The sequence below is a fragment of the Podarcis bocagei genome, assembly GCF_964188305.1.
Source record: "Podarcis bocagei genome assembly, chromosome: 9".
NCBI classification, from domain to species: Eukaryota; Metazoa; Chordata; class Lepidosauria; order Squamata; family Lacertidae; genus Podarcis; species Podarcis bocagei.
Window position 1 is genome coordinate 55,411,635 of NC_138134.1, and position 24,132 is coordinate 55,435,766.

General features: G+C 42.9%; 1 protein-coding gene across 4 annotated transcripts in view; it reads right to left on the minus strand.

Moving 5' to 3' along the window:
• Positions 1 to 3,099: 3,099 nt before the first annotated feature.
• Positions 3,100 to 24,132, minus strand: part of EGF (epidermal growth factor) — a 43,452-nt gene continuing 22,419 nt past the window's right edge. For 3 of the 4 annotated variants that reach the window (XM_081208059.1, XM_081208061.1, XM_081208062.1), the window contains 10 exons: positions 22,082 to 22,305; positions 18,603 to 18,770; positions 16,583 to 16,741; positions 16,057 to 16,173; positions 15,470 to 15,595; positions 13,311 to 13,452; positions 10,801 to 10,965; positions 7,899 to 8,007; positions 6,185 to 6,284; positions 3,100 to 4,939 (listed from right to left, as the gene is read on the minus strand). In XM_081208059.1, coding sequence (XP_081064185.1) covers positions 4,935 to 4,939; positions 6,185 to 6,284; positions 7,899 to 8,007; positions 10,801 to 10,965; positions 13,311 to 13,452; positions 15,470 to 15,595; positions 16,057 to 16,173; positions 16,583 to 16,741; positions 18,603 to 18,770; positions 22,082 to 22,305 — 1,315 coding nt within the window. In that variant the 3' untranslated portion in view covers positions 3,100 to 4,934. The remainder of the gene's footprint in view (positions 4,940 to 6,184; positions 6,285 to 7,898; positions 8,008 to 10,800; positions 10,966 to 13,310; positions 13,453 to 15,469; positions 15,596 to 16,056; positions 16,174 to 16,582; positions 16,742 to 18,602; positions 18,771 to 22,081; positions 22,306 to 24,132) is intronic. The other variant, XM_081208060.1, reaches the window with a different exon arrangement.

Consider the following 24,132-nt stretch of genomic DNA (forward strand, 5'->3'; position numbering starts at 1 on the left):
GGAAGATTACCTGGATTTCATCCAACAGCTACCCAGTTCACAGAACAGTTTAACTGGGGCATGTGAACTTAAGCTGATTTTGTTTAGTTAGCTTTACAGAGACTTTAACTAAACCAAGCTAAATCCATGGACTCTCTACGCTTCTTGGTGGTGGATCAGGTTGCCTGCTTCTCCAACGTAACTGGCAAAGAGTTCTCTTGCTGTTACTAATCCACGTGTACAAATACTGCGGCTGTGATCTGGTCGCTCTATTCCACACACTGAACCCCTCATGCACAAAGGTTCCCCATTGTCCTCAGCAAGACAGACGTTGTAGGAAGCAAGCAGGACCTGCAACAAAATGGCACCATCTGGAGCACTACTGGAATGTTCAGGGTTTGAACCAATCCTTTTCTAGGATACTCCAATACTCCTTTCCCAGCAGTCAATCAACATTCTGTGCCCACTGAGCATGCTCAGTCCTCACTGATCTATTTGGGATCCCTGCCTCCCTTTAAGGTTTCTTTCTAAAGGGCTTTACTTTTTTACTTTTGCACATCCTGGGGTTCCCCATAGCCTACTGTTCCGTCACTTATGTATGTGACTGGAGCTGTTTTGGATCAAGGGTGGTCTTCAAGGTGGAGGGCCTTCTCAGCAGTGGCCCCCACCCTGTGGAACACCGTCCCATCAGATGTCAAAGAAAAAACAGCTATCTGATTTTTAGAAGACATCTGAAGGCAACCCTATTTAGGGAAGTTTTTAATGTTTGATGTTTTATCATGTTTTTAATATTCTGTTGGGAGCCACCCAGCGTGGCTGGGGAAACCCAGCCAGATGGGTAAGGTATTATTATTATTATTATTATTATTATTATTATTATTATTATTATTCGACTATGTTTGACTCAGAGTAGGCACACTGAAATTCATGAACATAACTAAGGTTCATTAACTTCAGTTGGTCTGCTCCGAGTCACCTTGCATACAACCCCAGAAGCATCCATTCTCAGAGAGTGGATTTGCTATTAGCATTGTATAGGACCCCAGTCCCTGAGCAGTAAGAGACTGCAAAGGTCTCCACATATACTGTGAGTTATTATCTCCACAGAATGAAGGTCATTTGAGATTCCAGTGTCCTTGTAATATACGGTATACAGTTCTGTTTGCACATATATACAGGATAAGTGGTTCACAGCACTAGCACTCCAACAGGTACTGGTCCCCATTACATTTTGAGGGCCACAATCCCTCCCTTTCCCCCCAGATTCCAGTTACCAATCTGACTACTCCGTCCACAGACCCACAACATCACCTTCAGCCAGGGGAGGGGGAGGGGGGAAAGTGTGTCCTCCTCAGCCTACCTTCTGGAAAGGTCTCCATCTCTTAGTTCCTATGCACCATTTTGACCCCAGTTTAACACAACAAAGATAATACTTAACATGCTTGGCTAGAGCCATTCACTTAACCAAAAAAATTGGTTTGGCCTCTTTTAGCAGCCTCTCTTTCTGTAGAATCCAACCCCCTACCTAAGAGATGGGATGGGGTTTGAGGGGACCCAGAATGACATCTAGAGACTATATAGGATATCTGTGAACCATTCTCATTTTCCCTAATATGAAATCCCTGAATGTGGAAATAATGTTTCTAGGTGGCAGCAGATGACACACACTATTCTACAATAGCTTTCAGTGCAAATCCCAGGGCCTTGAGAAGTCTGCATGAACTTCTTTGAAATGCTGCATTTAAAAACAGTGAATGGTTTTGTTTCACATATAAATCCTCCTGATTTTAGCTGGGTGACCTGCTGAAGAACAAGTGATGTTCAAATAAGTAACACAATCTGCATAGGAAAGGGAGAGAAGACGTGGCTTATAATTGAAAGAACTTGAAACGTATCCATTTTCTACAAATACATGTGGAAAGAGTAACATTTCACATTTTAAATCTCGGCTCCTTGTTGCTTTACATTCCAAGGATTGATCTTCCAATGGATCACCACAGCCTTTTCTGTTCTGCCTGTTGGAAAGCTACTGCACTGCTATACCCGTTATTGGAAATCTTTCATTAAAAGCAACTGTTTAAAGAGGTTATCCAGACCCAGGGCCTTTCTTTTAGTGAAGTGGGTGGTGTGTAATAATACAGATACAAAGCCAAACTGTGGCACAACGTCTTGGGTGGTGGTGTGGGGAGATAAATGCCCCATTCTCAAGGTCACTAGAACAGTTCTTTAACTGGTAGGTTTCAACTGGATACTTCAGCATTGTTTACTTGGAAACTCCCGCTTGGACTACTGCAATGCGCTCTACGTGGGGCTACCTCTGAAGGTGACCTGGAAACTACAACTAATCCAGAATGCGGCAGCTAGACTGGTGACTGGGGGCGGCCGCCGAGACCACATAACACCTGTCTTGAAAGACCTACATTGGCTCCCAGTACGTTTCCGAGCACAATTCAAGGTGTTGGTGTTGACCTTTAAAGCCCTAAACGGCCTCGGCCCAGTATACCTGAAGGAGCGTCTCCACCCCCTTCGTTCTGCCCGGACGCTGAGGTTCAGCGCCGAGGGCCTTCTGGCGGTTCCCTCATTGTGAGAAGCAAAGCTACAGGGAACCAGGCACAGGGCCTTCTTGTAGTGGCGCCCACCCTGTGGAACGCCCTCCCATCAGATGTCAAAGAGATAAACTACCTGACATTCAGAAGACATCTTAAGGCAGCCCTGTTCAGGGAAGTTTTTAATGTGTGACATTTTAGTGTATTTTTGGTCTTTGTGGAAGCCGCCCAGAGTGGCTGGGGAAACTCAGCCAGATGGGTGGGGTACAAATAAATTATTATTATTATTACTACTACTACTACTACTACTACTACTACTATTACTACTATTACTACTATTACTACTATTACTAATATTGGGACAGTATTCCAAGATATAGATGGGTGTGACACACAAAGAGAGAAAAATGAAAAATGATGCATTTATATAATCAGTCAATCAGTCACCTGATAGCAGAGGAACGATGTGGGGCAAGTGGGCACAGCTGGGGGGAAATGGCCATATGGGGCAAATTAGGGCCCCTACCAGGCTTTAGATTTCCAATGCCTGCTTCATAACAACTAAACTTGGGAATCAATTCATCAACAGTTCCATTTATTTCAACAACATTTAAAGCAGATAAGTTGTACAAACGTTTTTAGCATATATATGAGTGCTTTCGGCTATTGAACTGTAACATTTAAAATCCACAGTAGTGAAAGATCTTTACCAATACAAACCAAAAGATCACAAAAATAGTGAGCAAGCTTTTGAGTTTGGTAGCATTACCTAGTGGCTGGCGTTTGGAATAGGGGTAAATTACACCAACATAATCTGCCCTAGGCACAAATTATTCTGGTTTCCTATAGCTTGGATTGCTCTGTAAGTCTCACTGTCTTCAAAAGGATTTACTCCCAGGTAAGTGAGAATAGGTAAGTGAGAATAGGATTGCAGCCCAACTTTCCTAAATCTCTTAGTTTTAATTATGTCCTGAACTATAATCTGGAAATATATGTATGTAAATCATAAATATAAATCCTCTCCATTTTTATGCAATCTGTTTTGTAGATTTCACAGAGGCAATACAGATGAAGTAGCTCTATTCAAAATCAATTCCAAGATTGACTTTCCTCCAGTTTTAAAATAACCTTTTGTTGAAGGCACTAGAGCAGCCTTTTGCCATTCAGCAGATCCCTATGGCCCCTTCTCTCTCTGCAGTGTGCATGATATATAGAACCAGAATTCCCAGCGTTGGCCTCAGAAAAGTGGTTCAAGCAGTTGCTGGAAGATAAATGGTTCCTTCCATTTCAGTCTGAATGTGCTTGATGAGTACAAGGCAGGGAGATGCCAGCCCTTCGCCTCCTAATCAATGCCATGTGATCAACTATGTATAGGGTTGATAAATGATAGTCGGGACAAGTACAAAAAGCTTTTCTAATATCTTCAGCTCAAAACCTCATATTCATTTCAATAAGGCAGAGATGAAGAACCTGCAATCCAGCCCTAATACTTCATCCAGGATTGCTGTTTTGGAGTTGGGGCATGTAATATGTGAATATCCCATCTTCAAATGCAATCTTCCAACCTCTTTGGAAATCCTTCCAAAGTTGCATTATTTTCCTTTCCAGAAAACTATTTTCCCTGCATTAAAAATGCTGGCCAACTTCATATATAGAAAAGTACTTTTGAGGACAGGGTTGGGGGGGGTAATATTGTCACCTTTGTTATACATACGTGCAAATTAATTTTCATAAAATAGTTCTTTTGAAAGACCACACATTCCAGTTACATAACAAGGTGTAGCTGAAAGGTTATTGAATCTGCTTTCATTAACTGGCTGTGTGAGTATGGATGGGGGAGAAACAGAACTCACATTTAAAGGTGAACCTACCTAATTCATGTTTTCTGAAAGAATACAGGAACTGATACACAGCCAGCCTTTGAAAGCCACATTTCTGAGAATTTTCTGATGTAGATCTCCAGCCAAGTGGTGTCTACAGAAATGTATAAATGACTGGGGTAAAGTGTGCCTAGAAATGTATATATTAGCAAATATAATGCACAAATATGTCATATTAGCAGTAATTTGCAAAAAAAAAAAGGATATATTAGTCAAAACTGCATACAAAGATGTGTGTAGTGGAAGAAATTCATACAAAAATACCGATGACAACTTTTTTCTTTTCTTTTTGCAAACTGATGTGGAGAACCAAACTGGAAAACTTGACAGATTTGCCCATCCTTATGTATAAGGATGTGGAGAGAGGATCACTTTTGGCGGTGTTTAGGGCTGGCATTCCACCAAAGAAGCTGAAAGTCATTTTCTGATTTACAAGGCAAAGGTTTTCAGGTAGCTGGAGACTGATTCTAAGAGAGAAGCCTGATCTGTTGCTTCCTTTGTCAACATTGGTAGACCACACTTCCATTGCTCAAGCTGGACAAGAAGAAAAAAGAGAACAGTTATTCTTGGTGTAAAAAACTTCAGGAGAAGGCTAGTGTGCTCATATCCTGCTTGTGGGCTTCCCATAGACATCCGATTGGCCACTGTGGGCGACAGAATATAGGACTAGATGGGCCTTCAGTCTGATCCAGTTTTTCTTATGTATCCAACAAATGTGCAAATGGCTTCAGAAAAATACAGGAATGGCAGTTCTGAGAGCTGGTGTGATGCAGTATTGCAGATATTAATATTGTACAACTTGAAGCAACTGGATGCATAAAAACTGAATCCTTTTGGAATAAAAATTGTCCAGACCCATAAATATTATTCAAAGCTTTACTAACCAGAACATCTTCAAAACAGGTGCAAAAACCATCAGTGATGCACCCAGAAAGCTGTATAAAGGATATACATATTCAAGCACAGGCTCTTCTTAGATATATAAATAACATAATTAGGATCAGAGCGAAGGCCAAAACACTGTCTCTCCCATAGCTTGCATTAGTCTGCATCCAGCCTATGGGTATGAAGCTGCTGGAGAGGCATCTTATCACATCCTTCTCTCTCTGTGCCTGAGAACAAAAAACCTTTCAAAATGGAGATTTGCAATTGAATACCTTAATCGCATGTTTCAAGGTTAAACACTCGCGTGACTGCTAGTAGAGAACATCAAATGTTAATTATCAACTCAGCTAGAAGCTCAGAGAGCCCTCTTCTAGCTTAGTATACTCCAACGGAATTCTCCAGTGTTAAACCCTTAGCAACACACAGGCATTCTCCATTTCAGTGTGCAATTATACTTAACGTGTAAGGGATGGTGCCAGAAGAGTGGGGCTTTGGGTGAGCTGGATAGGATAGGCAAGGGGGTGGGTGAGGTGTAAAGAGAGCGGGTTGGGCAGATGGGTGGAAGGGGAAAGGGATAGGTGGGGTTGACAAGTAGAGTGAGCAGTGGCAGTAGCCTCAAGTTCTTTGGTTTTTAATGCAAAGTCACATGGAAAAGTGAAGAACTGAAGTGAAGACGAGAAATTGAAAGGAGCTGAAACTGACAGATTCAGCCATCCCTACTTTTAAGGCAGCCATTTCTCAGAAGTCGCTTCTCTTGTAGTTCCAAGTAAGGATTGTGATGGTACTCAAACTATGCAGACAACTGAAGAATCTGACCTGAATAGCTTTGCTTATCTTTCCTTTTGCTATACTTTCGAGGTAGACATTCCCCAAAGATAAAGAAAATCTACTCACAGGGTTCTGAAAGGCAGAAATAATCAAGATCTTTCGTATCACAGTCTGTTCCATCAGTGGTTCTGCCTTCACTGTTGTCATCGCACGCCATTACAATGAACTACAAAACAGGCAATGTGCACATGTGAATTTGTATAGGCACATCATCATAATAATAAAAATTATTTATACCCCGCCCTCCCCAGCCAAGACCGAGCTCAGGGCAGCTAACACCCGATATAAAAACAAGTTAATTGAAATACAACTTAAAAACAAAGTTAAAATACAACATTAAAACATTAAAATATTAAAATACAGCCTAATTTCAATGGAAACTTTATTGCAAGCTTTATTGAAATGATGGGGACTCATTCATTTCAATATGGCAGAGATAAGAGCTCTCCAGATGTTGGACTACAATCCCTATCCTCCCTGGCCAAGCTGGCTAGAGATGTTGGAAGTTGGAGTGTGGCAACATATGGACTGCCAGTTATTCAGCCATTTAGCATATGGAGAGTCACAGGTTCTCCATGTTTCCATTTTTAAAAAATTATATTATTATTATTTATTATTATTATTATTATTATTATTATTATTATTATTATTATTATTATTAAAATATGAATACTCTTCTGCCTATATATATATCTTATCCATTTTATTGTATACCTGAAGATCTTCCTACTGACCCAATGATGAGGCTAGACTAACAGAATTTGGATCCTACCAACTGCTGCTAATAATTTCACTATCAAGTAAAGCAACGCAGCAGGGAGAAAATCAACAGTGAAAAATACATCACAGCAGATTAAGTTAGATTTGATTTTATTGACTCAGTCCACTGTTTAGATGTTTAATTAACCCTCATACTCAACGACAATTATATTACTAGCCAAGATTAACTGCGGCAGGAACCACTGCAAAGGGCAGCCTTATTCAGCGATAACAAACAGCTTGACGTGAACAAGGTGGTTGCAGTTCTAATACATCATTCTGGTTCTAGAAGTTCTACATGAGATGACAAATTAGGTTTTTCGCCTATTGCCTCAAATAACGCAGGTCGTAAAATAAAACCTTTGGTGCAAAATGCAGCATTAAGGCACCTTTATTCTGTCAGGGTGGTATAAAAATGGCCTCCATGTAAAAGTTTACAAGGAACATGAGGTGATCTCATCAGCTCATTTATCATTCTCTTTGTTTCACTCCTCAGCTGCCGAAATAAATTCAACGCTGCTTCTGGTGCAAAGGCATTTCATCCCTTCCAAACCAAACATCCCTAGGTAGCACGCAGGATCCGTGAGCGGTAATTTGGTACCAACTTGATCATGCTTCGGACTCCTGGACTTGGGTGGCGAGCAAGCATGCCTAACTGGTTTCAGGATTGCAGGCTCGGTCTCTAAGAAACGGAACCCGTTTAGATCTCTGCTGTGAGAATCAGACATGTCATCACATCGGTATTCCTTAATTTAGAACACATCCCCTCCAACTGTTGTGTGCCGAGCTAACAATAACACTGTCTCCTGCCTGCAATGCACCCAGGCAGCTGTGAACTTAGAAGGATAACATAACAATGATGTAAGAGGGACTGGGGTTCATAGCTAAGCACTTGATGACCCCAGCAGTTATTTAATATATTTAAGATGTGAATTATTTGATGGATAATCTCAAGTGGATCCCTAATGCCCTTTGATCCTTTCTCCTTCTCTCACCACTCCACGTGTTAATATAGAATTACCAGCGGCTCGTTGTTGGGGAGCTTTGTGTTCCTGTTGTCAGCACTGCTGCCGCTAGTATCTTGTGTTGATTCTATGTATGGCTCCTTCTTGAAAAGCCTCCTGTGTCTACTGAAAAAGAGAAAGGAGCCAAGGAAATAAAACGCCCTCAGGGGAAAGGGATACTGGCCACACAACACAGCTCAAACACTCCATTTGTTTTGGCAGCTGAGCTTCATTTCATCACTACCAGGAACCAACGTAGTCTAGCATTGCTCTTCAGCTGATGAGTCGGCACTCAATACTGCAGGGGTAGCCAATGGGCCTCCAGATGTTGGCGGACTACAACTCCCATCAGCCCCAGTTCAGAGATGATGGGAGCTGTAGGGCAGCGGCATCTGTAGGGCACCACAAGCTGGGACACAATTCAACCTACAGTTAGATGCAAAAGTGGTCGCTCTCTGCAGTGGTCATCCCCCTGCCAGAAGCCTGCCACTAATTTTCTTCCACCTTCAAATGCCATACCCTTCCATATGAATCTCTGGGGAATGGTGTCCATATCCCCAAATGCTGGCCAAATTGTGGGATATAAAATTTGGGAGGCTGGACTCTCAAATTCAGCACACTTTCCCCCATAAAGAACCACCTGAGTGTAGCACCATTTAGCTAGCTATGGATTACACTGACACAGAGGCTCATCCTTCCAAAGCCTACTGAGTTACCGTATTTTTCGTCCCATAGGACGCTCTGTCCCATAGGACGCACCTAGTTTTTTGGGGGGGAAATAAAGGAATTTTTTTCCCCTTTATTCCCCCCCCCCCAAAACCAGGTCAGGGAAACCGAACCAGGTTGAGGAAAAGCGGGATGGCGGCGCTGCGCCTCCTTGCTGTCCCCCGAGCTTGTGGGGCTGGCCGATGTCTGTTCAGCGGGCGGGGCGCTCTGCTTCAGGGCGCCCTTCGCGCCAGGCGGCAGGCTGCTATCCGCAGCGTGGGGAGCCCTGCGGGGAACTCCCCAGGGCTCCAACACGCTGCGAATGTCTGCCCGGTGCGAGGGGCGCTCTGCTTCAGGGCAACCCTCACGCCGGGCGGCAGGCTGCTATCCGCAGCGTAGGGAGCCCTGCGGGAACTCCCACAGGGCTGCCTAGGCTGCGGATGTGTTCCCGAAGCGCCGGGCGCTCTGCTTTCAGCGCGCCCGGCGCTCCGTGAAGCAGGCTGCTATCCGCAGCCTAGACAGCCCTGCGGGAAATCCCGCAGGGCTGACTGGGCTGCGGATGTGTTCCTGAAGCCTGGAGAGTGAGAGGGGTTAGTGCACACCGACCCCTCTCGCTCTCCAAGCTTCAGTGAAAGCCTGCATTCGCCCCATAGGACGCACCCAGATTTCCCCTTCATTTTTGGAGGGGAAAAAGTACGTCCTATAGGGCAAAAAATACGGTAATTTTTTGAATGTGCATCCTTGAACAGCACCATGACCACACAAGATGGAGCTTTAGCAGGCTTAGTACAAACCATTATTTAAAAAAATATATATTTTTTTAGAAGAAGAAAACAAGCTAGGGCACCCCAATGAGGACTGAACATGCTCACTACCCACCGAATGCTGGCTAACTATTTCTGGGGAACCTAGAAGCAGGAGTATCCTTAAAGATGGCATGTCTGAACAAGAATATTCCACATGGCAACCTTTGGTTGCAGTACCCTCCTGTAAATGTTCTGAATAGGTAAATACAGGGAAGTTGGCGGGGAGTGTGTGTGTATGTTTGTAGGTCTTGGTCTTTAAAAAGTCTTATCCCAGCAGCTCATTTTTTATTCCTGCAAGCCTCACATTAAGGGGCAAGATGAGTTTATGTTTTATGGATGAAGGGAAGGACTTTTACTGACCTGCTCATGGAACTTAATCGATAGGTCTTAAAATACAGCAGAGTATGAGCAAAAATGAAATAGCAATCCCAATCCAAATATTGGTTTCTGGACTCCAGTTAAAGGGGGATTTAGATCAGTGGTTTCATTTTGATCTAGTTAGGCTACTAATAGCTGTAGTACAAACCCAGCCGAGCATGTAATTGAAAACTTGCTTTCAAGATAAACAGTTATATTGATCAAAACCATTTGGTAAAGGAGGAAAGTAAATCAGGGCAAAACAATGACTTTTTATTTTTGTTTCTAAGTGAGAACAGGTTGCAGAAGGAGAAAGAAGAAAGAAGAGTGCATGAATCAAGGCACCCAAATTTATATATACTGTATATATATATATTCTCAACAATATTTTCAGTGTTGTTAAAATGACATTTTTAGTGCTAGTTCACCAACAAATTTAGGAGCCTCAGTGTCATGTAATGATTCCAAGTATATCACTCAGGTTGTTGGGAAGTGGTGAAAGCAGAACAATCAGTTTTTGTTACAGAACTCTAAAACTAGGCCACAGAATCTATGAGGCACAAAAGCAGCACTATGTATGAAAGCAACACGTACGTAGTCTAAAATATTGCATATACTTTGCATTAGAATAATGCACTGGGTGACTCATGGCCACTCTGAACTGGTGCATTTTTGTGGGTGAATGTATATCATTGAGGCAATAATAGTGCATTAGTGGTGGACTTTTAATGGATCCTCCAGACAGCATTCCACATTATTAGTTGTGCTGTGATACTTCACCAGCCTTATTGCATTATTGCAGCCTATTGCTCACTTAATAGTGATATCCCTGCCTTGAGGTGTTATTGGTCTACAACTCCCATCATCCTGGGCCACTGGCTATGCTAGATGGAGCTGGAGGAAGTGGCCACAAACAAGTCAGAACCAATGCTTGCTAAACACTGGATATAACCTAACTTCTGTGTAAGCTTTGTGCAAGCAAATCAGGGTGAATGCTCAATAAAGAGGTTGTCTGGAGGGGCACTGTGGCAGGCTTTGCAGATAGATTTACCTGTAGCAGTAGACAGCGGCAACTCCAAGGAGGAGGGCCAGGAGCAACATAGCCAAGCAAGTTGCAGTGACCATGTTCTGGTTGTTTCTTTGCATCACTTGCTGCTGCTCCCACCACTCCAAGTCACTGAACTGGCAGCGCTCTCCCAGGTAGCCTTTTGGACAGCTGTCAAACGAGGAGACACAGCAGCCAGTAAAGGAGAATACTACAAAGATCACCATCATGGTTTAATTCCACCAAATTCAGCCATTCCAGAAACCTTGGATTAGGGTAATCTAAAGCAGTCAAAATCAATGTGGGCTTTGCTAATGGACCCAGGAGGATGTCGACTGCAACCAGTTGAGCACTTTTAAAATGAGGTTCTCTTGAAACCACCAGTAAAGGAAATTAAAATGAGCTGTTTCCTGCTGAGCAAAGACACTCTCTGGAGCCAATTTTACTCCAAACTATACTGTGCAGAGAAGCCCAACACAAATCATGAACAAATCATAAACACTAAGGGTGTTTGCAGATGGATGCTGATTGTGGAAAGGCGCTCCTCATGCTTACACATATTTTGCCACAGCAGAATTGCCATTAAAATTAGGGCTGTGGCCCCTGGATTGGACCAAGCCTGCCCCCCACCCTGTGCCAACCTTGGGACCACCTACCCCAGATCTAGTGCCAGATGAATTTGGGGATGAGGCTGCTTAGTTAGGGGTTTTCAAACACTACTTAAACATGAGGAGAACAGAAAGAGTATTGCTCATTGCATCTCTTCCCCGCTGCAGGCTGCTCACAGTTGCCTTCCTTGCAGCAGAAACGGTTTTAGGGTAAAGGTAAAGGTAAAGGACCCCTGACCATTATGTCCAGTCACAGACGACTCTGGGGTTACGGTGCTCATCTCACCTTATTGGCCGAGGGAGTACAGCTTCCGGGCCATGTGGCCAGCATGACTAAGCCACTTTCTGGCGAACTAGAGCAGTGCACGGAAATGCCATTTACCTTCCCGCCAGAGCGGTACCTATTTATCTACTTGCATTTCGTGCTTTTGAACTGCTAGGTTGGCAGGAGCAGGGACCAAGCAACGGGAGCTCACCCCATCACGGGGATTCAAACCACCGACCTTCTGATCGGCAAGCCCTACGCTCTGTGGTTTAGGCCACAGCACCACCCGCGTCCCTGTAGCTGTTGCCAATGATCCTTCTGCAATATCAGAACTACCCATTTGTAATATTAAACTCCCATCTAGAAGCACCCTCACTTTTGTTGAGCTCTGTAAATTCATCATGCCTTCCATCTAGCGGTACCACCACACACATCTGAAGAATTAAGTTAGCTTTACAAGATAGTTTATATCACTAGGCTAGGAACATATATATGCTGATATCTATATATATACCATATACTATATACTATATATACTGATCATGCCATCTGGTCTGTAAGAATGGCATAACATGAGCCATATTAATAACTTTATATCTCAGGTATGCTTCCCAAAGTAAATCAGAAACTATGTAGTTTTGTCTACTTGAAACATATGGCAGAAGAGTGTGTGTGAGTGAGTGTGTGTGTGTGTGTGTGCGCGCGCGCGCACGCACGCATTTCCTGCTAGATTTTCTGTGGGACCAAGAGTGTGCATGTGTTGGTGAAGAATGGTGAAACACTGCCACCTAGTGTGAATTTATTTTCAAAAAATCGACTAACATATTTATTATAGCAGAATCTTTCCATTTAATCAGATGCATGAAGTGTCATCCTGAGTTGCAAGCATAGGAGCAGGGGTGACTTGTAAACAGGGAGGTCAGAAGGAAAGGAAATTCAGAAATTACTGGAAGTGAATTAAGTTCTTAACTGTTGTTGGTGATATCACACATCTTGACATCATTAAGATGATTAACTTGGGAGGGGGTTCTCATGGAGAATGGACATATAATCATTTCATGAAGAGGAAATTGTGTGCCTCTCTTGGTCAATATCTCTGCTGAATTCTGTACATGAAAAAAAGAGTGAAAAGCAGACCTCCCTTCTTCCTGCTGCTTGGCTGATCACAATTTCCTCTTCACAGAAGAATTATGTGCTTATTCTCCATGAGGTTTGGTGAATGTGCCCAATGGCTGACTATTATGGGCTCAAATTATGGTCCCCTATGCCTCTGCTAAACACTAGTATATTATTAACATGTTCAGCAACACTGTTTAACCTAGATGTTATTCCACTGAGCCCCAACCAAAATATTATATGTCATGAACGAAAGAATTCCCATTGCAACAAGTAGAAAACCCACAGCAGGGCCGGTCCTGCCATTAGGCAGAGTGAGAGGCCTCAGGTAGTCAATTTGGGATATCATGAAAGGGCAGCAAATTGTTAGTTATTTTATGTGTTATTATGGTTGTATTTTTACTGTCATGGAGAAAGAGAGGTGCTTGTGGGATTTTCAGAATAACTCGACTGGCCTATGATACTTGCAGGATGGGGGCAACAAAATGTCTTGGGCTGCCCTTGCAGCACTAGAGTTCTCCACTTACTTGCATGCAAAAGCTTGGAGATCAAAAAAATAAACACAAACTCCCTCATGGAGACAGTAAGATGGAGGGCAGCCAGCAGAACTTTCTTGCTCAGATACGGTGGACTCATCACGTGTTGCAGTGGTAGGAGACATGGCAGGTTCTGAAACACAGTATTCCACAATTGTTTTTGTTTTTTTTTTTTAAGAAAAAAAGAGAGAACTCGTTTGGACAAGCTGGTGATTTATACTATTATGCAGGGCAGTTGCAATGTCATGGAAGAGAAGTTCTATGGACCAGTAAATAGACCTAGAGGGCCTTCAAGATAAAAGAAAGACAGAAATATGAGAAATAAAAACATTTTTTTTTATTATCTCATACTACTATATTGTACTATATTGCAAAATGGATTCCTGAATTGTTTTAATTGTTTATTTTAATTATATTTCAAAGTCTTCTAAGATGACAATGTGATTTATTGTGGCATAGCTTGTTATTTCTACTGTTTGAGTAGTCACATAGAAAAGCAGCACACATGCTACAAATGAAATGAGAACAAAATACTGAGATACTGGGAGAATAAAAGCCGTATACAGCATAGTGATAGAATAATGTCAGACCTAGTTGTGGGGATCAGTGAGTCTGGCCTTAATTGTGAACATGGATTTAAATGTATTCAGACTGTAAATGTCAGCACTCTGAATCTCATGACTATTAAACCAACATAAAATTATTTGCTGAGTATTATGACTGACTCAATACTTTGCTTTCATTTATATGCATGGTAATGATTTCCAATAAATCTCTGTTGGGTCACTCCCACCCCCCACCCCCTTCCATTAGATCTGCCTAACAAAAGGAGGAGGAGGAGGAGGAGGAGGAGGAGGAGGAGGAGGAGGAGGAGGAGGAGGAGGAGGAGGAGGAGGAGAAGAAGAAGAAGAAAGAAGAAAAAAGAAGAAGAAAGAAGAAGAAGAAGAAGAAGAAGAAGAAGAAGAAGAAGAAGAAGAAGAAGAGGAGGAGGAGGAGGAGTTTGGATTTGATATCCCGCCTTTCACTCCCCTTCAGGAGTCTCAAAGCGGCTAACATTCTCCTTTCCCTTCCTCCCCCACAACAAACACTCTGTGAGGTGAGTGGGGCTGAGAGACTTCAAAGAAGTGTGACTGGCCCAAGGTCACCCAGCAGCTGCATGTGGAGGAGTGGAGACTCGAACCCGGTTCCCCAGATTACAAGACTACCGTTCTTAACCACTACACCAAAACATCCAGTTGACAAGGTGGCAACTGAAGGCTTTACATATAGATGAAGTGTTGAGGCTGCACATCATGGAGAACAGGAAGTGCTCAAAAGGAGAGCATAATCAGAGCTCAGAATAAAAAAAATTCCTTCCAGTAGCACCTTAAAGACCAACTATGTTAGTTCTTGGTATGAGCTTTCGTGTGCATGCACACTTCTTCAGAAGAAGTGTGCATGCACACGAAAGCTCATACCAAGAACTAACTTAGTTGGTCTTTAAGGTGCTACTGGAAGGAATTTTTTTATTTTGACTATGACAGACCAACACGGCTACCTATCTGTAACCAGAGCTCAGAAGTTTAGCACTTGCACAGAAGGCCCTAAAGGCTAGTTTATATAGGAATTACAAACACACTGATGATGCATTTTTTAATTTATTTTTTACATCATAACATTTGGATGTGTGTTGCAAGGAAAATCTATCTTCTAACCCACTAGCTTAGAGGTTGAAAAGCAAGGCTTGTGGCAGAGCTGCCTGGTGGTACAGGCTAGAGCAGGGGTTGTCAGCCTGGTCCCTACCACCCACTAGTGGGCGATTCAGGATTCTAGGTGGGCGGTAGAGGGTTCTATGGCATAAGCTGAATCCTCCTTCCATCGAGCACTGGTGGGCGGTAAGGAAATTTTACCATCAAGAAAGATTCATTAGTAGCTGGTACGTATAGAAAGGTTGACTACCCCTGGGCTAGTCTGTACCACAAAAGGGGAATACTTAGAATGCAAAATCAACAGGTAAAGTTGCATCACTACAACCCTAAGAAAAATAGCTCATGTTCAATTTGGGCTGTTGTTCAGAAGCCTGCCACAAAAATCCCTTTGCAGAATATCAGCAAATCATCCCAAGTGCAAGGGTTTAGAGGACAAGCAGGAACAGCCTCCCATCTACTCACCAGAGCAGCAAAGCCCGTCTCCCGTATATCCCACAAGGCACTCACAAAAGTAGCTGCCTTCGGTATTGATACACGTTGACAAGCTCTGATCGCATGTGTCCACGTCGAAAGCACACTCATCAACATCTACAACAGAAACAAGGTTAAAAGCTGCGAGAAGGAATGGAAAGGGGTTTTGGTGTTTTTTGTTTTTTCAGTGAAAACTAGACCGAAAACAGTGTTGACTGCATTAAAAAATGTAACTGTTTTTAAGTCTAGATCAAGCTTTCTCAACCTTGGGTCTCCATTCGTTTTTGAACTATGACTCTCATGATCCCTGACGACTGATATTTGTTTTATTGTATATTGTGGGTCGCACCCAACTAAGTCATACTCAGCATGGACCCATTGAAATCAATGGACTTGACTACCCTAAACCCATTGATTTAAATGGGTCTTCTCTTAGTGGGATTCAACTCTATATGTGGGAGGAGTTTAAGATGTACATCTCCTTGGGAGGGCCAAATAGTCCTTAAAACTTGTATACAAATATCTACATGAATAAAATAAAATAAAATAAAATAAAAAACATGTGACACTAAAATTACCATAGCACAGCTGGTCTTCCATGATGAACCCTGCCTGGCATTGACAAGTAGTGCCATCTTCATTCAAAATGCACTGGGCGTTGATATCACATCCCAACCATATGCAATTGTCCCGGTCTGTGGCACAAAACAAAGCATGCTCATTCTCATTGTTCATAGTACATGTGCTCAGAATAGGTAATTACTCAGGACAAATTAATTAGAGCCAACCTTTCAATACACTTCTCACTGAAGAAATTTGCAAAAAGTGCACCCCCTAAAATGATATGCCCTACTAGGACATTCTCCATCACTGAACCTGGATTTCTTCCATTTTCTTGCTATGCAGAAAAATGTCCTCGAATATACTTGCAACAAATTATTTTTGTGTTTAATAGCAGTACCCATGCCCTGGAACTCCCTGCCTTTTAACATCAATAGTTGTTGGTAAGCCTATTCAGGGCACATCTGTCTGAAACCAAATTGCCCATCGTTGGATGAATCAACCACTTCCTGGAGTTATGAAATAGGGAATTGCAATCTTTACTAGACACCACGATTTCAGCAGTCAGCATCGGTTTCATCTGTTTTGCATCTCCTCTGCTATCTCCGTATGAACTGTGACTCTGAGGATGCTGGTGGCGTGTTTTCAGGGCTAATAATGTCTTGTTAGTCAGCCCTCCAGCCTTGGATGTGGCTCTGCAACCTGAAACAATAACAAGAAGATTCAAAGCATTTTGAAGTTTAGGTCTAGGGTGGCATCCAGCTGGGGCTCAAGCACTCAGAATGGCTTCTGATCCAGCACATGCCTCCACCAGTAACTTCCAGATGAGAATATGGCAATGCACTCTACATGGTGCTGCCCTTGAAGACGACTCGGTGATTTCAGCTGGTCCAAAATGCGGCAGTCAGATCACTGTTGAGGTTGCCACCAGCAGCGTAGCGTGGGTTATCAGCACCCGGGGCAAGGCAAGTAATTTGCGCCCCCTAACCCGGGGCAAGGCAAGTACAGTAATTTACTCTCCCAAGCAGCAGCAGCGAGGCTTCTCTTTCCCCCGCGCTCTCCTGGAGCTGCCTCTTTTCTTTCTTTTTTTCCCCTTCTCCAAGGCTTTTCGCTTTCTCTCCTTAATTGATTCCTCCTCCACACCGCAGCGTTTCCTGGCTGCTCCCCCCCCTTCCCCTCTCTCTCCTCCTCGCTCTGCTTGCCTTGCCCTGCCCTGCCCTGCCTGAGGGCGCGCTGAGGAGACTCCGCTCTCCTTTTTGACCAGGCGAGGTGGAAAAGTCTCTTCACGCCCCCTCGCCAGACTCCCTGCTCGGCAGCGGCAACGGCAGCAGCAGGCGCAGCCAGACGCCAGCTAGCCAGCGCGCGCGCCCGCCCGGCTTCCTCTCCTTTTTTTGCCCGCGGCAGAAGGCTTCGCTCTCCCCCTTCCGTGACCTCCTCGCCAAGCCGAGCGAGCGCGGGCTCCCTAACCCGTGGATTTTAGTAGGGGCAGAGAGCTGCTAGTGCGAGCGCGCCCCCGCCCATGTTGCGCCCGGTGCGGCCAGCCCCCCTGGCACCCCCCACGCTACGCCACTGGTTGCCACATAACCCTGGTTCTAAAACAGCTGCATTGACTTCTAGTTTGTTTCCAGGCCTAATTGAATGTGCTCACATTAGTGTTTAAAGTCCTAAATGACCAAGGTCCCAAATATCTGAAGGGCTGCCTCTTTCCCTATAGACTTTCTCAGGTGCTAAGATCAGCAGAGAGGGCCTTTTGGGTAGTTCCACCTCCCACAGAAGTTTGGGAGGGTGACCCAGGAGAGGGCATTCTCTGTGGTAGCCCCCTAAATTGCTATTGACACCTGAGATTTGTGTTTTCAGGACCCACCCTAATCCTGTGATAGTACTGTTTTTAATTCTTCAATTTTTAATTGTTATAACATTCCCTGGAACTTCCTATTGAAGGGTGGATAAATTTGTTGTTGGTGTTGGTGATGATGCTTATAGAAGAGTAGATGAGAAAAGGCAGTTTTTGCTGATTCATTCTTTCCTCTTTCCCTACATTCTCTTCCTCCGTATTCTGCAGAGTCCCCAAACTGTATAAAGTTAATTTTCAGGGGCTGCAGTGGGAAGGGGCTGTCTTCAAAAGCCCTTTCATACATGCCAAGTCAATGCATTGGATTTCTTGCAAAGCTGACTGGTGATTAGCAAATATCACAGTCGTATATGCAGCTTTCCAAATTATAAAAGAAAGCAAATGCAGCTTGTTTCTGGGACCAAACGGGCTAGTAATAGCTGCAGGGATCTGCATGTTGTGAAATAACACATATTTATTTCACATGGGATTCCTGTGACACTCACAAAATTCAGAATAATAGCAAAAACATTCAACTGAAAACATACTTCACACATGGGTTGTTGGTCTCTAGCTCATTTGCCACCAGGGGTTCATTTCTTTCTTCACTATCTACAGCATTTGCCAAATAATACCTAGCCCACCACTCTGCTGCTCATTCAGTCAACCTACCTAATAGGCCCTGTTAGCTGGAGCTAATAGGTAAACAGCTGCCTAACCCTTGAAATATACCTGGTTTTGCTAAGGGGTGAATGACGATCAAAGACGAGGGTCTCAACATGCTCCCTCCAAGTCGGACCCTATTTAGGCCAGTCTTCTTGTCTATTCTCAGCAACGAAGGCCTTGCCCAGTCAGAGATCCAAATGTGATCCTCAAACACTGTTATGTCAAATGGATGGCCTAAAAAATATAGATATGTATGCTCTTTATAATCCCATTGCACCAAAATACTGAAGAAAACATCAATGAATATGCACACAAGCACCTATTCCTCACATGATACTTAACATTGTATATAAATCAAGGGCTGAAGAAGTGTGCATGCACACGAAAGCTCATACCAAGAACTAACTTAGTTGGTCTTTAAGGTGCTACTGGAAGGATTTTTTTTATTTTGACTATGGCAGACCAACACGGCTACCTATCTGTAACTGAAATCAAGGGCTGTCATAGATAGGACAAAACCCACAGGTCACCCGGTTCAACCTCATTTCCTGAGGAAGCACATTCAGAAGGGGCGGCCAACCTTTTAAGACCACTGAGTGTGTTTGGAATTTTGAGAACGTGCTCTGGATGCCAATCACAAAATGGCAGACATGGGTGGGGGGCTTGTAAAAAAATGGCTGCCATGGGAGGGCATGGCATGACACATTGCCAAGCCCTGATCCACCACCAAGAACTTATTCAGTGCTTAAAAGCCTCCAAGGAAGGAGATGTCACAAACATGCTGACAGCTTGTTCCATTGTTCAAAGTAACTTTCCTGGAGTTCAAAACTGTTGTTTGCTGCATTATGCACAGCGGATAGGAGGTCAGCTGCTCTTCCTTTTCTGTGGCATTTTTTAGGCTGCTGTTACCTTGCTTTTGCATTTCTGCTTTGTGGCATACCGTGGTTGAGATGGCCAAAGTTAACTGCAGTAGCAGCTAGAGGTAAACTGGACAGAGAACTGAGCTTTTGGTAGTAGATAGGACGAATGATTTTGTATCCCTTTTCCAGCCCTATAATTCTATATCAATCATATTGTTTGAGTTTCACCATAGACTTAATTCTTTAACTCAGTTGTTGTTGTTTTCATATGACCTAATTCCATGCCAATTTATGAGGGACAAAAAAAAACCCTTCCTTGTCCAAATCAGGAGCTTTAATTTTATGATATATTTTCAGCCCCTCATAACAAGGGCAGCAAAACAAGGAATGCAAAGCCATGCTGTTCTTGCAGTTGATGAGTCTCATTATTCACAGATCACGACACCAAGAGCAACAGTAGATGGCAGTAGCACTGCAGCAAGAATCCTTGCTCTAATCAATCTGCATTTTAATGGTACTGCTGAGCCCAAATGGGGCTGTATATTTTCTCCCCTGAAAGAACATGCCCAGTTTTCCAAGATTTTTCACATCTCTTTCCAAAAGGGTGTAAAATTGCAATGAAGTAGGTGCTAAAGGTAGGAAGGAATACATCCCCATTGCCAAGGCAACCACACCAATGCTTAAAATTATAGAAGGATAGTGTTGGGGGGGGGGTCTTGTAGGTCATCTAGCCCAAGTCCCTACTCAAAGCAGGAAACTCAGAGCTAAAGCATCTCCAACAGACGCCTGCTCAGTCTCTACCTGAAGATTTCCAGCAAGGGAGAGCTCACCTTCCTTCTAGGAAACAGGTTCCAGTGTCAAGGCATTCCTCCTGATGTTCCACCAAAACCCACGCTCCTATAGCTTCCACCCATTTTAACTAGTTCTGCCCTAGTCTTTGCCCCAATACAGTCACAGATTGTTGACTAGTTGGAGCAAAAGGGGAATGGGGATGTGGACTGGGCACATCCAATTGAGAATAATGGTGACAACCCAAGACCTTTGCAGCATAAACTGCTGCCTTCATTTATACTTCCTGAAGGACACCAGTTCACCCTGCTGCATGGCATGGCCAAGCTATGTATCACAGATGGCAGATCCACAGATGCAAATATGAATGTGGATAGTGTACATTTGTTATCCACTTCCAGTGAAATGTACATCTGGATGTGTGTTCCTATGCATAAGCTCATCCACATACTGCCCAATTAGTCATGAGTAACTGACTACCTGCACAGAAATGGAAAGTTGTGCCAGCTCAGAAGGTCTTGTCATACAAGCACTGACACAGCATAGCAAGCAAGTGATCCTCAATTCAGCTGACAGAGGAATAGGGACATACAGTGGTACCTCGGGTTAAGTACTTAATTCGTTCCAGAGGTCCGTACTTAAGCTGAAACTGTTCTTAACCTGAAGCACCACTTTAGCTAATGGGGCCTCCTGCTGCCGCTGCACAATTTCTGTTCTCATCCTGAAGCAAAGTTCTTAACCCGAGGTACTATTTCTGGGTTAGCGGACTCTGTAACCTGAAGCGCCTGAAACCTGAAGCGTATGTAACCCGAGGTACCACTGTACACATTGTAATACTGTACAATATACTGACCGAATATATTGACCCAACTGAATAGCCCAGTTGAGCTATTTCATGCCTTTCCTGAAATTATACAACTAGTGCACTGTGAGCACATTGGCAAGACTTTAGGACCTGAGAGACCCTAGTTCTTCAAAGGCCCAGGTGTAACTTTTAAAAAGCCAGTAATTACTAGCTGTACTGTAGATCAACCTATCTGAAAGAGAAACATGAAATGAGTGGCTAAGTTTATTGTACCAGCCTATCAGGTTTTAAAGTGTTCAGTCAGGGCCAGCCAACTCAAAAGCCACCGGAGCACGATTTCTGTTCTCATCCTGAAGCAAAGTTCTTAACCTGAAGCACTATTTCTGGGTTAGCAGAGTCTGTAACCTGAAGCGTATGTAACCTGAAGCATATGTAACCCGAGGTACCACTGTATTCCCTTATTCCCAACTCAAGTGAGAACAGTGAAACGGCTTTGTTTCTTCAAGAGGCTGGGATAAGGCAGTGAGGAAGTTCTTTTCAAGTAGCACTGAAACAAGGAAACAAATCAGGGAAACAATGGCTGTAGGCTGATAAACAAACTGCAAGAAAGAGGTTTCTGTCTGAAATGGCAATGCTTGTAGCAAAAAAGAACAAAATGCCATGAACTTTCAGCAGAGAACTAGTTACTGTATATTTTTAGTTGTCTCTTATAGACCTTTCCATTTTAAAAAAGAAAAGCCGGTTCCCCTCTCATATTATTACACATTTCTCTTTTCCCTTTGCAAAACTGCAGCTTATTTCTATAGCTATCTTTGAATATATGTATGTTTTCACCCACCCCACCCCAGTTTGCTCAAAGCAGTTCACAATATAGACTGATAACTTCAGTAAAAGCATAGAATAAATATGCAGGTTTCCTGAAACTGGGTTATGAATTTACTCCTTTTTCAACTGGCATCAATCTGTAGAATTCACAAGGCACTGGTTAACTCAAAAGGTGGCCTTTCACTGATATTTCGATATGTGCAGCATACCAATGCACTGAAACTCTTGCATCTATGGTCAGAAAACTGTCAATCCCAAAGCCTCACCTACATCATTCTGTGTGAGTATTTGCCGTTCAGAACCATCCAGATTTGAAGTCTCAATAGCAGCCTTTTTTGCATCACACCAGTACAGCTTGTCAGCAAAGTAGTCAATCGTTATTCCACTGGGCCAAAGCAAATCGGAATCTGCTATAATGAGACGATCAAAGCCTTGTAAGGAAGACCTTTCAATCCGTGAATTAATCCCTACGTCTGTCCAAAATAGTTGCCTTTATTGAAGAAAAAGAGATTTATTTATTTTTTTTAAAAAAAAATTACTTTCACCTTGCAGTAAAGAGAGAGAGAGAGAAAATACTTAAAACATTGTATACATTACAGGATTTATTGTTGTGGATGATATAAATGTAAGCAATTATACAGGTAGGTTATTATTTTGTATGTTAAATTCTCTCCCTGATCCTTGAGCTGTGACAAAACAAAACAAAAGTCACATGACAACTTCAACAAGCACATTTCAAGGCACAGTGGCCACCAAGAGAATTATTTTTATTTTATTTTTACAGAATTTATATAATTTGACTGTTTTATTTTTTTGTAAACTGCTTGGAGGCTATATTTGCAAACATTAGCACTGTCAATAAATGAAGAGCTAAAATACGAATTATTATTTTTTAAATGAAATAATGATTATAGTCTACAATAAGCCAAAACCAGAATCATAGAATTGTTGACTTCTACATGTCTGGATAGGCTTGATTGAAGAAAAATGTTTTAAGCAGGTGCCAAAAGGCAGTGAAAGTGGCTGCCTGAGACTAGGGAGTTCCAAAGGAATATTTATTTCTTACAAGTGTGGAAGGAATATTATGTAGCACCTATAACTGTGCCAGTTCCGCAGATCAAAACTGTCAATTATGCTTTTCTCGTGATGAGTTCAGCACATGACAGCTGTGAGGAAAGCCTTTGGGTTTAACTGAGGTAGACACCCCCACGTGGTTAATTCAGTGTTGCCATGCCACTGCACACCATGGTTTAGCATCTGCTTTGCATGGAGAATATTCCCTGGTTGAATCCCCAGTATCTCTAGGTAGAACTGGGAATGTTTATGGCCTGAAATCCTGCAAGTCAATGTAGGCAATGCTGACCCAGATAGACCAATTGGTCTGACTCCTGTGTACACTAACAGTTGACAAGCGATTGCCATAAACCCATAATTATCCTACAAGCTGTGTATGTCAATATGCTTCAGTTTGATGTTGCCTTATTGAAAAATTTTACTCCCTTATCTCCCATGTGAACGTGATTCCCTGTATTAGACCACCACAACCTCAGGTGTCATTCTGGACAGATGCTCTAGGGATAAAAAACCCTTTGAATTATTTTAATGCCTATTTTTATTTCATCCCCCTCTGCAGGGGTGCCAACTTGAATAAAATATTGTGGTGGCCCAGATAAGCCCTGCCCTGCATAATCAATCACATGATGCAGTGCAAAAATGCCATTTGAATGGGAATGCTCATCAACTTTGTGGGCAAAGTTTGTGCTCAGCCCCCTCAAATATTTTATTGTGGGGCTCAAAGCCCCTATGGCCTCTAGAAGTTGGCTCCTATGCCTCTCTGGGATCAAAACACTCAGACAAGAGCATGTTATAAATACTTAGAAAGAAAGAAAGAAATGATCCCTGTTTCGAGTGGCTTAGCTTTGTAGACACACTCCATAAAGGCATTCGTGCCAAAACATGTATCTAAATAATAGTTTCACAGACTTTGTTCAGTGGTGCATTCTGGGCAGGATTTGGGGGCAGACGTCCAGAACCCCACTCAGCAGAATGATCATAATATCAACCCCCCAGCCCCAGCCAACACAGCAGGGCTGGCTAACCACATTTTCTTTAAATAAAGTTATAAACATTCCCATCTAATGAGCCTGTAAGGCTGCAGTCTTAACCACATCTTCTCAGAAGTAAGTCTCACTGAATTCAATAAGACCTGCTCCTAGGTAAATGGGGCTAGGATTGCAGTCTAAAGAAGACAATGAAGCCCAAAATCTAAAATAATCTAATTGCACTACTGGCTTTGTTCTTTAGTCTGTACTCCTCC